Source organism: Schistocerca cancellata, chromosome 2, assembly GCF_023864275.1.
Source record: "Schistocerca cancellata isolate TAMUIC-IGC-003103 chromosome 2, iqSchCanc2.1, whole genome shotgun sequence".
In the NCBI taxonomy this organism is placed as follows: Eukaryota; Metazoa; Arthropoda; class Insecta; order Orthoptera; family Acrididae; genus Schistocerca; species Schistocerca cancellata.
In genome coordinates this window covers 76,411,457-76,426,335 of record NC_064627.1, presented here as the reverse complement: position 1 = coordinate 76,426,335, position 14,879 = coordinate 76,411,457, and the positions used below count along the sequence as shown (strand labels likewise).

At 42.8% G+C, this 14,879-nt stretch overlaps 1 protein-coding gene across 1 annotated transcript in view; it reads left to right on the top strand.

Annotated features, from left to right (window-relative positions):
- The window catches only part of LOC126161352 (E3 ubiquitin-protein ligase UBR5), a 349,964-nt gene that overhangs the window by 267,388 nt on the left and 67,697 nt on the right, over positions 1–14,879 (top strand). Inside the window, exon 37 of the mRNA XM_049917120.1 lies at positions 6,864–7,033. Coding sequence (XP_049773077.1) covers positions 6,864–7,033 — 170 coding nt within the window. The remainder of the gene's footprint in view (positions 1–6,863; positions 7,034–14,879) is intronic.

Sequence of the window (14,879 nt, the reverse complement as noted above, 5' to 3'; positions counted from 1 at the left end):
CAAAGATGACGTGCTATAGACGCAAAATTTAACTGACAGGAAGAAGATGCTGTGATACGCAAATGATTAGCTTTTCGGAGCATTCACACAAGGTTGGCACCGGTGGCGACACCTACAACGTGCTGACACGAGGAAAGTTTCCAACCAATTTCTCACACACAAACAGCAGTGGAACGTTGTTGTGATGCCTCATATAAGGAGGAGAAATGTGTACCATCACGTTTCCGACTTTGATAAAAGTCGGGTTGTAGCCTATCGCAATTGCGATTTATCGTATCACGATGTTGCTGCTCGAGTTGGTCGAGATCCAATGACTGTTAGCAAAATATGGACTCAGTGGATTCAGGAGGATAATATGGAATGCTGTGCTGGATCCCAACGGCCTCGTATCACTAGTAGTCGAGATGACAGGCATCTTATACGCATGGCTGAAATGGATTGTGTAGCCATGTCTCGATTCCTGAGTCAGCAGATGGGGACGTTTGCAAGACAACAATCATCTGCACGAACAGTTCGATGATGTTTGCAGCGCTCGGAGACCATGGCTGCACTTACTGTTGACGCCAGATCACAGACAGGAGCGCCTGCGATGGTGTACTCGACGACGAACCTAGGTGCACGAATGGCAAAACGTCATTTTTTCAGATGAATCCAGTTTCTGTTTACAGCATCATGATGGTCGCATTCGTGTTTGGCGACACCACGGTGAATGCACATTGGAAGCGTGTATTCGTCATTGCCATACTGGCATATCACCCAGTGTGATGGTATGGGGTGCCATTGGTTATACGTCTCGGTCACCTCTTGTTCGCATTGACGGCACTTTGAACAGTGGACGTTACATTTCAGATGTGTTACGACCCGTGACTCTACCCTTCATTTGATCCCTGCAAAACCCTACATTTCAACAGGATAACACACGACCACATGTTGCAGGTCCTGTACGGGCCTTTCTGGATACAGAAAATGTTCAACTGCTGCCCTGGCCAGCACATTCTCCAGATCTCTCACCAGTCGAAAACGTCTGGTCAATGGTGGCCGAGCAACTGGCTCGTCACAATACGCCAATCACTACTCTTGATGAACTGAGGTATCATGCTGAAGCTGCATGGGCAGCTGTACCTGTACACACCATCTAAGCTGTGTTTGACTCAATGCCCAGGCGTATCAAGGCCGTTATTACGGCCAGAGGTGGTTGTTCTGGGTTCTGATTTCTCAGGATCTATGCACCCAAATTGCTTGAAAATGTAATCACATGTCAGTTATAGTATAATATATTTGTCCAGTGAATACCTGTTTATCATCTGCATTTCTTCTCGGTGTAGCAATTTTAGTGGCCAGTAGTGTGTGTCTCAATTGCAATGCATACCCGGATAGTAGCACAGCTGTAGGTTTGAGTTCTTCACATGGAGCCTGAATTGCAAAAATTTCCTGATACTCTTTGTATGGTATTGTTTGCATATTCTAGTGGGTGACTGTTGTAGACTGTCGGAAGGTGATAAGATTGTGTCGTAAAGGCATTGTCAAGGCATTGTCAAGGCATTTTTGCCTTGTGCGGTGTGGCATGAAAACAGTTGAGGGGAAGCGTGATTCTTGCTGAACTGTTTGCGGAAAATTGTTCTGATGTTCCAGGTGATACAGATGATGTTACAGATAGTGGTGCTGGAAGTGATGAGAACAACATGGCGATAATCAACCAAAATGAGATAACTGTGTGCAGTTTAGATGACAGAGCTTTTGACAGTGAAAAGTGGCTGAATAAGGGCAAGATTTAGAAACATTTAGAGGAATTCCAGGTGTAAAAACCCTACCCAGTTTGATCAGCAGCATTATAAGCACCGTGAAATTATTTCTAATGGATGAATTGTTCAATCAGAGGTAGACACAAACAAATTTGTATTATGAACAGAATGTTAAAAACATTTTAATGAATCTCCCAAGTCTCCCAAATTTATGAATATCACTGCTGTTGGACTGAAAAAATTTCGGGGTGTGATTATCTTAATGGGCCAAACAAAATTTATTATTTGAAGGACTATCAGTCAAAAGATCCTCTAATAGAGATGTCAGTTTTTGGCAAGCTAATGAGCAGTAATCAGTTGGAGCAGATACAGAAATCTTAGAATTTCAGTGACAATTCCTTCATAGTGGACAGGAAAACAGACTCTACTAAATTGAAACTGTGCTAAAGTGTCTCCTAGATAAATTTCAGACTGTATAAAAACCTGAACAGAGGGGCACCACAGGACAGTTTTAATTTCCACTGTCCTGAATATAGTTTGTTGGCATCCATTACAAAATATACATATTTGAATTCTACAGAGCAAAATACAGTAACGTGTGACAGAATAATGCTGTGTGAAGAGGTGTTGCACTGCTCTTTGTCATACTTATGACCAAATAAGATGTCTTAAATTTCCTCGAACATACATGTTTTATGTGTCAGACTCTTCAGAAAGATGTGCGCTAGAAAATGAACATATTTTTGAAAAGTTGATTTAAATTTTGACGTCCTATCTCAAAACACTGGAGGGACGGGCACCACTATCTGATATAGCTCGGTTCATACATATCGTGAGGATGTGGGTAGTCTCCATGTGACCCGTGTTTTCATTTAGTGATTTTGCTGTTTCCTCTTCGCTTAAAAAAATAAAAAAAATGGATTTCTGTGAGTCATTGAGTGAATTAAAATAAATTCACATAATTACAGAAGGCTAAAATACGTTATTAGTTTCAGATCTTATTTTATTTCTACCTTTCTGACAGTCAAGTATTAATCGCCTTGCAGAACAATGATGTTATTTTTGTCAGTTTGTTAAAGAAATTTGGCTTTTATTAATCTTCACCATTTATTTATTTATTTGTTTCAATTTATTTGAAATGAAGTGTTTAATTCCACACTATTGGCTAGTTTCAACTGTTCGCTGCATTTCAAGTGCCCATTTTCATTTTCTAGCATGTCTGGCAATTTATTTTAAACGAAGTGTTTAATTCCACACTGTTGGCTAGTTTCAGCTGTTCGCTGCATTTCAAGTGCCCATTTTCATCTTCTAGCATGTCTGGTATAATGCCATAGTAAAAAACCAAACATGAGATAATACAGTACTGGTACTCCTAGAAAACCACACTGAAAAGGTTAATATCGGATCAAATGCTACTTCATTGGGAATCTTTAAGCCAAATTATGCATTTTAGTACGGTTCATGAAATTCCAATGCTCTCGGAGTATCCTCTGATGTCTTGTTTCTTTTATGACATAATGTAAGGTCTTTCAATGTTTTACAAGTGGGAACATACAGGCTTCCTATGTCATCATAACTGCACAAGCAGGGTGATGCTTGTTATCTGGCATTCTCTGACAACTGCTGAAATGAACCTGTCTTACAGTTCACGGGAAAATATTGCAAATGGTGGTTTGAAAAGCTTTACTTTCAAAGTATATTTCCTTTTACGCAAGATGAACTACGTGCGAGAATGTACGATGAATTTCTTAAATCGTAGAGCAGCGGCTATGTGTTGTGGCATGGAGGCAGTGAAGCCTTGGTAGATCACTGGAGAGAGTTGATACCACATCTACATACACAAGTCACCTAATTCCTGTAAATTACCAGGGAAGGGAGTGTGATGGGCTCTGATGCCACATTCAATCACATCGCAAATGTCTTCGGTCAGGTTTGGATCTACCGAGTTGAGGGACCAGCACATCAATTGGAAACTCACCACTGTGTTCCTCGAACCACACCATCCCATTCCTGGCCATGTGATGCCACCTTCAATCACATCGCAGATGTGTTTGATTGGGTTCGGATCTAGAGAGTTCGGGGGCCAGCACATCAATTGGAACTCACCACTGTGTTCCTCAAACCACTCCAGTGTGGTGACATGGCACATTATCTTGTTGAAAAATGCGAGTGCTGTCAGGAAACATGATCACTGTGAAGTGGTGTATATGGTCTGCAACCAGTGTACTATACTCCTTGGCCATCATGGTGTCTTGCACGAGCTCCCCTGGACCCATTGCTGCCCACATGAATGTTCCCTAGAGCATAATGGAGCTGCCATGAGCCTGTCTCTCCATTGCACAGTACAAGTGTCGAGTAGCTTTTCCCCTGAAAGACAACAGGTTTGCATCCTCCTACCGGCACGTTGAAGAAGGTATTGGTATTTGTCAGACCATGCAGTGCTCTGCCACTGCACCAACATCCAGTACCAATGGTCATGTGCCCATTTCAGTCGTAGTTACCGATGTCACACTGTTAACATTGGCACATACATGGGTAATCAGCAACGGAGACTCATCATTAGGAGTGTTCGTTGCACTCTGTGTTCAAACACACTTGTATTCTGCTCAGCATTAAACTCTGATGTTAGGTCCACCACAGTTCGCCGCATGTCCTGTTTTACCAGTCTGCCCAACTTACGACATCTGTAATGAGGGGGTGGCTTCGCAACCCCATGTCTGGACGTGGTTTCGCCATCTGTTGAAGACACTCGTCACAGCAATCCTCAAACATCCAATAAGTCATGCAGGTCTCAATTGCCTGCGGCAAGCCTCCGGGCCATCACAATCTGCCCTCGGTCAAACTCGGGTAGATTCACGCACCTTCCTCAATCTACGCACAAACAGCACACTCACTGATACTGTATGCACCATGCGTTTGTCTGCCTAGCAGTCAATCCTCACCAGGTGACACTGCTATGCCTGGACAGGTTTATACAGATAGTAGCTTGGTGGTCATAAGTTTCTGGCTGATCCGTGTACATTCCTGGTTTTCTGCCTGACGAGTTTGCCCCACATTTAGCATATCAGCTGGCAATACTGATAAGCACTCCACATGGTAACACTGTTCTGTTCTGTTTCTCATTCTCTCAGAAAATTTGTGTGTCATTGATGTTGCTGTTGATTCTTAACTTAATGCTTATTGTGATAGCTTTGTCACCTTTATTGAACGCTACATGTGTTAAACAGCCTCACTGTGCATTGTCTAATATATGGTAAATATTCAGTGTATGCCACAAAGTGTGTATGACAGGCAGATGTGGCATCATGAGACTAGGCTGGCGTGTTACATAGTACCCTGCCACTCTACTCATTATCATGTATCATCTTCACTGAACACCTTCCTATGTGTATATCACTTGAATCTAGGTACTCTTTAATTTAAAAAAAAAAAAAAAAAAAACGTTTTAGTATTGTCACATCCTGTAAAATTTCTTGATTTAGTGATAACATACAGTCAATTTCATTTTTAGTCCCATCTGCACCCTGTCAGGTCCATTTTGTATTTGTTTTCTTGTGGAAAAACATAGGCAGACAAATTGTTCTAGGCAACTACTATTAACACATGACTGGTATAGTACCAGAGATTCCAATTCAAGATTTTTTTAATTTTGCCCTGCTTAGCACTAAATTTATCCATTATAATCTTTCGTTTTGGTGTGCTCTCTTTATCGATTTCTATAATATGTTCTTAGAGGTATTCTAACTTCTCATTGAAATGATCATGGATGTCTTTTGTTTATTTTTAAAACAAATCTTGGTATTCTGTTTCATATCTTTCAGTGTTTCAGTATGTAATATTGTTTTTAATTTAACTGTTTACAATAGATCCTGTTCTTAAATTTCCTCCCTATTCAGTTCCTCTATAGTAAAACATGTATGCATAATTTAGTTGTATTTGGTTTTAAGTTTTTCATCACATGCCTGATGATCGTAATGCATTTCATTCAATCTTACTAAGTTCTGCATCCTGTCTTCTCTCTAGGTCAACTGATACCTTCTTGAAACTGTGTTTGGCCATGGTTCACCCACTCCTGCCAAGATCATCTGAATAGTGGCATCGCTCCTATTCAGATATCAAGCTATTTGCCAATTAACTCTTAACTGGCTTAGTTGAATCCAGCTACACGTCCTCTCTCTCAAATGCTGACTTCTGCACATATTGTTCACAGGCCTGTGTGCGAAACATAGTTACTGTCCAGCTGAGTACACAGAATAAAATTCACAGAGACTTTATGCCCTGGTTACGTGGTCCATTTACTGTCATTTCCACTGCACGGTTAAATTACACTGCAGCATCACACATTTATCCATCGGTCGCCAAGGTTTACAGTTTCATATTTTTCATCTATACCTGTTTGAATATCAGTTTGTGACCAATTTGTGGTGCGTCGTTTTTGTCTTAGAGCATATTTAGGTAGATTTAGTGTATAAATGTGCAACACCAGTGTGGCATTCCCTACAACCTGAAACCATTGCCAAAATTCCAATGTCCGCTATTGTCAATACTCTTTCACCCAGTGAGTGGGACGCAGACATCCCAGGAAATCGGAACATAGCAAAAAAGACCTCACACGACTATAATCCTGGATCGCTAGCAAAAGTTGAGATGGTTTACCGGTTTAACTTTGGGTACTGACAGTTGCATAGTGTTAAGTGTGTGCATTTGACATTGAGATCTACCTGTGCGGTCACCTTGATCTATACTGACATGTAAATGGAAGCAATTGAGATCTACCTGTGCGGTCACCTTGATCTATACTGACATGTAAATGGAAGCAGTCTGGTGCTCTTTTCAGGCTTTGATGTTTTTGTTAGCATTGTGGAAACATATTTGGTAATTACAACTGTTTGTAGCAACAAATAGTAGTAGACCTGGAACACAAAGTAGACTTCTGATGAGCAACCACTAAAGATTGCAGCAACTACTTCATATCAAATGTTTTGGACATTAAATGTGATTGCATGATGAAAAAGATTTTGCACAGTGTGACATCATATTTCAGAACACTTTAAGAGTGTTTCATGAAATGAAATTAAAATGTTGGTGTAATAACTCCAAATATTTTTTGTTTTGTTTCAGGTTTCTGGTACACAGAGGAATGATGCAACAGATATTCCCGTGACAACAGCTAATGATAATCGTCAGTCAGTAGCTACTCCTGCTTGTACGGCAGCAGATGACAGTATGAATAACCAGGATATATCGGCTAATGTTACTGTGGAAACCAGCCGTGTAAATGATCAGTCAAGGTAATGAGCAGACATGCTCATAAACTATAAAAAATCACTGCTATCTTTAATAGATATTTAATATATACTAAGTGAGGTGCCCTCGTCCTAATTAGTGTTTATTTCATATGGAAAATCTGGAATGGAATAACAACAATATGAGTTAAGATTGATTGCTGTTCAGAATATGGGATGACGAGCAACATTTATATTTTAAAGTGGACGAGGCCCTTTAACACAGTTGCGTATCAGACATAGAAAAATTACACATGGCCACTGAGATCTTTGAGCATTAGGGCCTGATTAAAGTTAGTAGCCACCTCAGCTGGGTTAAGTAGTTGAAATACAGGAGAGGGGAGAGGTGTGGGATGAAGAGGAGGTGGATGGAGTGGTAGGGGTGCTGCCTGTGGGAGTGTACAGGGACATGGTGGGCTACTGTGTGCAGCATTACGAGGTCATGTTGCAAAGGGAAGGAAATGAAAAAAAAAATATGCAGGTGCACTAGAGAATAAAAAGGTGTGTTTGAGGCCGTAGTTGGAGCAGAAAGGGCGTAGAAGCAGTTGGAGGACAGAAACTAGAAAAAGTTGATGCCAGGAAACCAAGCACACTGTGCTGTGGGGCATGCTCGGCAAATTACGTGATCTAGCCATCTCTTGGTCACAGTTTGGTGGCGGACATCCATGCTGACAGACAGCTAGTTAACAGTTGTGCCCACATAGCAAGACAGGTCTTGCATAGATATATTATTAGGATATGAGCCACAGGGCAACAAGTTACGAGCAGGGGTGGAACAGGAAAATGAGGCTAACAATTGTCTGACGAAGAAATAAAGACGTTAAAACCTGTGGGAAGGGGCTAAAAATTATCAGTGATGTGGGAAAAAACAGAAATGAAAATATAGTGAAAGTTATTAGAACTAGCCAAAATGGTTGTTTAATAGGTGAAAGGAACTGTTTGTGAACTAGAAACGGTAGATTTTATAGCAGCGGTAGTGTTGAAAGCGGAATCCCCCCCCCCCTTCTACTATATTCATATCATTATTTTGAACCCAACAATTACGTTTGTTATTGTCACTGTTGCATTTCGAAATCTTTTATGTCGTCTTATTTACTCTTTCTGTTTTTACCAGTAGTTTCACTTTGTATTCACCTTCTCCTTTTTACTGTTATCTACTATACAATTTTATCCCACCTATATATACTCAATAATACTTTCCTCTTTCAACACTACCGCTGCTATAAAATCTACCGTTTCTAGTTCACAAACAGTTCCTTTCACCTATTAAACAACCATTTCGGCTAGTTCTAATAACTTTCGCTATATTTCCATTTCCGTTTTTTCCCACATCACTGCTAATTTTTAGCCGCTTCCCACAGGTTTTAACGTCATTATTTCTTCGTCAGACAATTGTTAGCCTCATTTTCATAATCTGCCACAACAAAACCACTCCTTTTAATACATTTACACGCAGTTTTTTCAAAATTTTCCCGAATTTCTCCACCCTTTAACGTGTTTTGGCGGCAACACAACCACCTAACCTTTGTACACATCGTTGTCTACCAACCCAAGTTCACCACAGGATCAACATAGCCCAGCTTTAACCAACACTTTTTCGCCTTTTTACACACCAGATCTCCAGTTACTTTCTAGTTCATCTTTATCTCTCCCCATATATTTTTATTTTCATTTCAGCCTAATGTTACACTTTCCACCTTCTAATACCACGTCACCCTCAAAACACCCCCACAACGACCCCATTAAGTTTTATTTACATTCCCTCGGCAAACATGCCTTCGCCCTAGCCAGATTACGCTCCCATATTTTATTTTCTCAGGCTTGTCTGACATTTGGCATTACCCCCAAAGGCCTCACACTTAAAGTTCCCATCTCTGGCTGTAATCCTTCTTTCTATCAGTCCCTATACCAGTTCCAAACTGCACAACCCATAGCCCTCACCCGCCTAATCCTTCACCTATACATCGACTCAGCCAATGAACACACCCGTCAACTCCTATCCCTAATCAGAGTCCTCAGTCTTTCCTCTCCCACATCCACACCGGCTGTTCATAGCATCCTCCTACAGGCCAACCGCAAATTAGAACAGCATGCCACCCTCCACCTCAAAAAACTATCCAATCTCCTGGTTTCCCACCTCCGGAAAGGCAACTCACTCACCCTCCACAACCTTTCCAACAAACCTCAACCTCCTCTCATTGCACACAGACCCAGTCTCTCCCATCTACTCAATCTCCCACTTCCAGCTCCACTCCCCCCAACACCTCAAATTCTAGCCAACACAATCTGGAACCACAACACCCCAATTCAGTAGTTAACCTTTCCTCCAAACCTCTCTCCCAATCTAAAACCTCTGTCCTATCCAAAGGCCTCACCTTCAGCCGCACTCCCAGATTCAACCAAACTGCCCTTGTCAAATATTTACTGTCCTACACTCAGTCTCTGCTGGAAATATCACTTTACCACGAAGAAAAATAATCCTGATCCCACTCCTAATGATCCAACTCCCCAAAACACTATCCAAATTGAACCCTGCCTGGAACAGTTCCGTCCTCCATCACAGCGGGACCCACCTCCTCTTCCTCAAAATCACCCTCTCCAAATCTTCCAGGAATCTCTCACTTCCAGCCTTGCCTCTCAATCTTTCTTAAAAAAACCTTAATCCTACTCCCAACATCACCACTGCTGAAGCCCAGGCTATCTGTGATCTGAAGGCTGACCGATCCATCGTCATTCTTCCGCTGGACAAGGGTTCCACGACCGTGGTACTTGATCGTCGGGAGTATGTGGCTGAGGGACTGCGTCAGCTTTCAGACAACACCACATACAAAGTTTGCCAAGGTAATCCCATTCCTTATGTCCAGGCGGAGCTTCAAGGAATCCTCAGAACCTTAGGCCCCCTACAAAACCTTTCACCTGACTCCATCAACCTCCTGACCCCACCAACACCCCGCACCCCTACCTTCTACATTCTTCCTAAAATTCACAAACCCAATCATCCCGGCCGCCCCATTGTAGCTGGTTACCAAGCCCCCACAGAACGTATCTCTGCCTACGTAGATCAACACCTTCAACCCATTACATGCAGTTTCCCATCCTTCATCAAAGACACCAACCACTTTCTCAAACGCCTGGAATCCCTACCCAATCTGTTACCCCCGGAAACCATCCTTGTAACTATTGATGCCACTTCCTTATACACAAATATTCCGCACGTCCAGGGCCTCACTGTGATGGAGCAATTCCTTTCACGCCGATCACCTGCCACCCTACCGAAAACATCTTTCCTCATTACCGTAGCCAGCTTCATCCTGACCCACAACTTCTTCACTTTTGAAGGCCAGACATACCACCAATTAAAGGGAACAGCCATGGGTACCAGGATGGCCCCCTCGTACGCCAACCTATTCATGGGTCGCTTAGAGGGAGCCTTCTTGGTTACCCAGGCCTGCCAACCCAAAGTTTGGTACAGATTTATTGATGACATCTTCATGATCTGGACTCACAGTGAAGAAGAACTCCAGAATTTCCTCTCCAACCTCAACTCCTTTGGTTCCATCAGATTCACCTGGTCCTACTCCAAATCCCATGCCACTTTCCTTGACGTTGACCTCCATCTGTCCAATGGCCAGCTTCACACGTCCGTCCACATCAAACCCACCAACAAGCAACAGTACCTCCATTATGACAGCTGCCACCTATTCCACATCAAACGGTCCCTTCCCTACAGCCTGGGTCTTCGTGGCAAACGAATCTGCTCCAGTCCGGAATCCTTGAACCATTACACCAACAACCTGAAAACAGCTTTCGCATCCCGTAACTACCCTCCCGACCTGGTGCAGAAGCAAATAACCAGAGCCACTTCCTCACCCCCTCAAACCCAGAACCTCCCACAGAAGAACCACAAAACTGCCCCACTTGTGACAGGATACTTCCCGGGACTGGATCAGACTCTGAATGTGGCTCTCCAGCAGGGATACGACTTCCTCAAATCCTGCCCTGAAATGAGAACCATGCTTCATGAAGTCCTCCCCACTCCACCAAAGGTGTCTTTCTGCCGTCCACCTAACCTTCGTAACCTCTTAGTTCATCCCTATGAAATCCCCAAACCACCTTCCCTACCCTCTGGCTCCTACCCTTGTAACCGCCCCCGGTGTAAAACCTGTCCCATGCACCCTCCCACCACCACTTACTCCAGTCCTGTAACCCGGAAGGTGTACATGATCAAAGGCAGAGCCACGTGTGAAAGCACCCACGTGATTTACCAACTGACCTGCCTACACTATGAAGCCTTCTATGTGGGAATGACCAGCAGCAAACTGTCCATTCGCATGAATGGACACAGGCAGACAGTGTTTGTTGGTAATGAGGATCACCCTGTGGCTAAACATGCCTTGGTGCATGGTCAGCACATCTTGGCACAGTGTTACGCCGTCCGGGTTATCTGGATACTTCCCACTAACACCAACCTATCCGAACTCCGGAGATGGGAACTTGCTCTTCAATATATCCTCTCTTCCCGTTATCCACCAGGCCTCAATCTCCGCTAATTTCAATTTGCCGCCACTCATACCTCACCTGTCATTCAACAACATCTTTGCCTCTGCACTTCCGCCTCGACTGACATCTCTGCCCAAACTCTTTGCCTCTGTATATGTCTGCTTGTGTCTGTATATGTGTGGATGGATATGTGTGTGTGTGTGTGTGCGCGCGATTGTATAACCGTCCTTTTTTCCCCCTAAGGTAAGTCTTTCCGCTCCCGGGATTGGAATGACTCCTTACCCTCTCCCTTAAAACCCACATCCTTTCGTCTTTCCCTCTCCTTCCCTCTTTCCTGACGAAGCAGCCATTGGTTGCGAAAGCTAGAATTTTGTGTGTATGTTTGTGTGTCTATCGACCTGCCAGCGCTTTCTTTTGGTAAGTCACATCATCTTTGTTTTTAGATATATTTTTCCCACGTGGAATGTTTCCCTCTATTATATTCATATCAAGAAGATTTTATCATAGAGATTCGCTGAGAAATCCTGCATTCTCATATTCGCTACTCCCATAATCGCCCTGGCCTCCATCTCGGGTAACCCTGTGTCCCCGCACTTCCACCCAACAATTTCCCCTTCCTGTATTCTGTCACCCCCTCCCACTTCACATTCCCATGTCGCCTTCAGCATGTGCCGCTTCACATTGCCCACTATAGTCGAGCCAGCCCATATACCTGCCACCCCTTCCTCCCACATTCCTAGCCGGTAAACAGGCCACCTCCCTTGAAGCTGCTGGCAACGTTCACCCTGCTCTCCAGCTCCCTCTCCCAAACCCTACCCAACACTATCTTCACCACAACCAGTTCGCCTGCCAAAAAATTGGCACTGTTAGTATACCTGACATTATGTAGGTGCGTGTGTGCGTGTGCGCGTGCTTTTGTGTGCCTATCGACATCGCTGTGCTTCTGATTTTTGGTGTGTGGTCTCCTTTAATACAAAAGTATTTACATTTTACGAGAACTTTATTTATGTAATATAGAATAACAAGCCTCTTAAACTTTGTAGTTGCTGCGTCATTTGTTATATAACTAATGAAATGTTTTCAAAGAACTTTGTCCTTCGTCCACAAGTTACTCAAGTATTTGGCAGATGTTTTGTATCAACCTTTACTCTTTACCCTAGTGACAGTAATATTCACATATTTGTTGCTTGTCAAATACATGCATGTCTAGCCACTAGAGCAGAATGGAGGGTAAAGAGCTACATTACTCCAGATCTTCTGTTTCAAATGGAGAATACAGTCCATTCATTCAATAATTTGTGGATTAAGCTTCTCGGCACTAGTGTTTCGTTTGTTCTTGTTTTACACCTCTTCTAATGTTAAAAAGATTATCTGAAACTGAAGTGATGGTCTAACGCCTGCAGAAAAGGTCCAGTCGTACTACACTATGTGATCAAAAGTATCCAGACACCTGGCTGAAAATGATTTATAAGTTCGTGGCACCCTCCATCGGTAATGCCGGAATTCGATGTGGAGTTGGCCCACCCTTAGCCTTTGATTACAGCTTCCACTCTTGCTGGCATGCGCTCAATCAGGTGCTAGAAGGTTTCTTGGGGAATGGCAGCCCATCCTTAACGGAGTGCTGCACTGAGGAGAGGTATTGATGTAGGTTGGTGAGGCCTGGCACAAAGTCGGCTTTCCAAAATATCCCAAAGATGTTATCTAGGATTCAGGTCAGAACATAGTGCAGTCAAGTCCATTACAGGAATGTTATTGTAATGTAACCACTCTGCCATAGGCTGTCCATTATGAACAAGTGCTCAATTGTGTTGAAAATTGCAGTCACCATCCCTGAATTGCTCTTCAACAGTGGGAAGCAAGAAGGTGCTTAAAACATCAGTGTAGGCCTGTGCTGTGATAGCGCCATCCAAAACAACAAGGAGTGCAACCACCCCCCACCCCCAATGAAAAGCACGATCACACCATAACACCACCACCTCCGAATTGTACTGTTGGCACTACACAAGCTGGCAGATGACTTTTACTGGGCATTTGCCATACCCACATGCTGCCACTGGATCTCCACATTGTGTATCGTCATTCCATACAATGTTTTTCCACTGTTCAATTGTCCAATGTTTACGTTCTCTTCACCAGGTGACGCGTCATTTGGCATTTACCGGCGTAATGTGTGGCTTATGAGCAGCCGCTCGCCCATTAAATCCAAGTTTTCTCACCTCCCGCCTAACTGTCATACTTGCAGTGGATCCTGATGCAGTTTGGAATTACCGTGTGATGGTCTTGATAGATGTCTGCCTATTACACATTATGATCCTCATCAACTGTTGGCAGTCTGTCAGTCAACAGATGAGGTCAGCCTGTACACTTTTGTGCTGTACATGTCTCTTCATGTTTTCATTTCACTATAACATTGGAAACAGTGGACCTAGGGATGTTTAGGAATGTGGAAATCTCGTGTACTATGACACAAGTGACACCCAATCACCTGACCACATTCGAAGTTCTTGAGTTCTGCGGAGTGTCCCATTCTGCTCTCTTACGATGTCTACTGATTACTGAGGTCGCTGATATGGAGTACCTGGCAGTAGGTTGCAGAACAATGCACATAATATGAAAAATGTATCCTAATATGAAAAACATATGTTTTGGGGGATGTCCAGATACTTCTGATCACATAGTGTACATTTTCATTTGATTTAGCATGATTTTGTAAGAAACTGATGTATTACTTGATTTATGTAAGCTTTTGTGCAGTAATAGAACATTTTGACATTATTAGTTATTAAATACAATTAAATACAATTAGTTATTAAATAAAAAATCAAATACTGGTAATGTGGGAGTAGGTTTAATAATGAATAAAAAAGTAGGAATGCGGGTAAGCTACTACGAACAGCATAGTGAACACATGATTGTAGCCAAGATAGACACGAAGCCCTCGCCTACCACGGTAGTACAAGTTTATATGCCAACTAGCTCTGCAGATGACGAAAAGATTGATGAAATGTATGATGATGAGATAAAAGAAATTATTCATATAGTGAAGGGAGATCAAAATTTATGCTCTGACTAGCATTCGATAGTAGGAAAAGGAAGAGAAGGAAAAGTAGTTGGTGAATATGGAATGCGGGTAAGGAATGAAAGAGGAAGCCGCCTGGTAGAATTTTGCACAGAGCATAACTTAATCATAGCTAACACTTGGTTCAGGAATCGTGTAAGAAGGTTGTATACTTGACCTGGAGATACTGGGAGGTTTCAGATAGATTATATAATGGTAAGGCAGAGATTTAGGAAACAGATTTTAAATTGTAAGACATTTCCAGGGTCAGACATGGACTCTGACCACAACTTA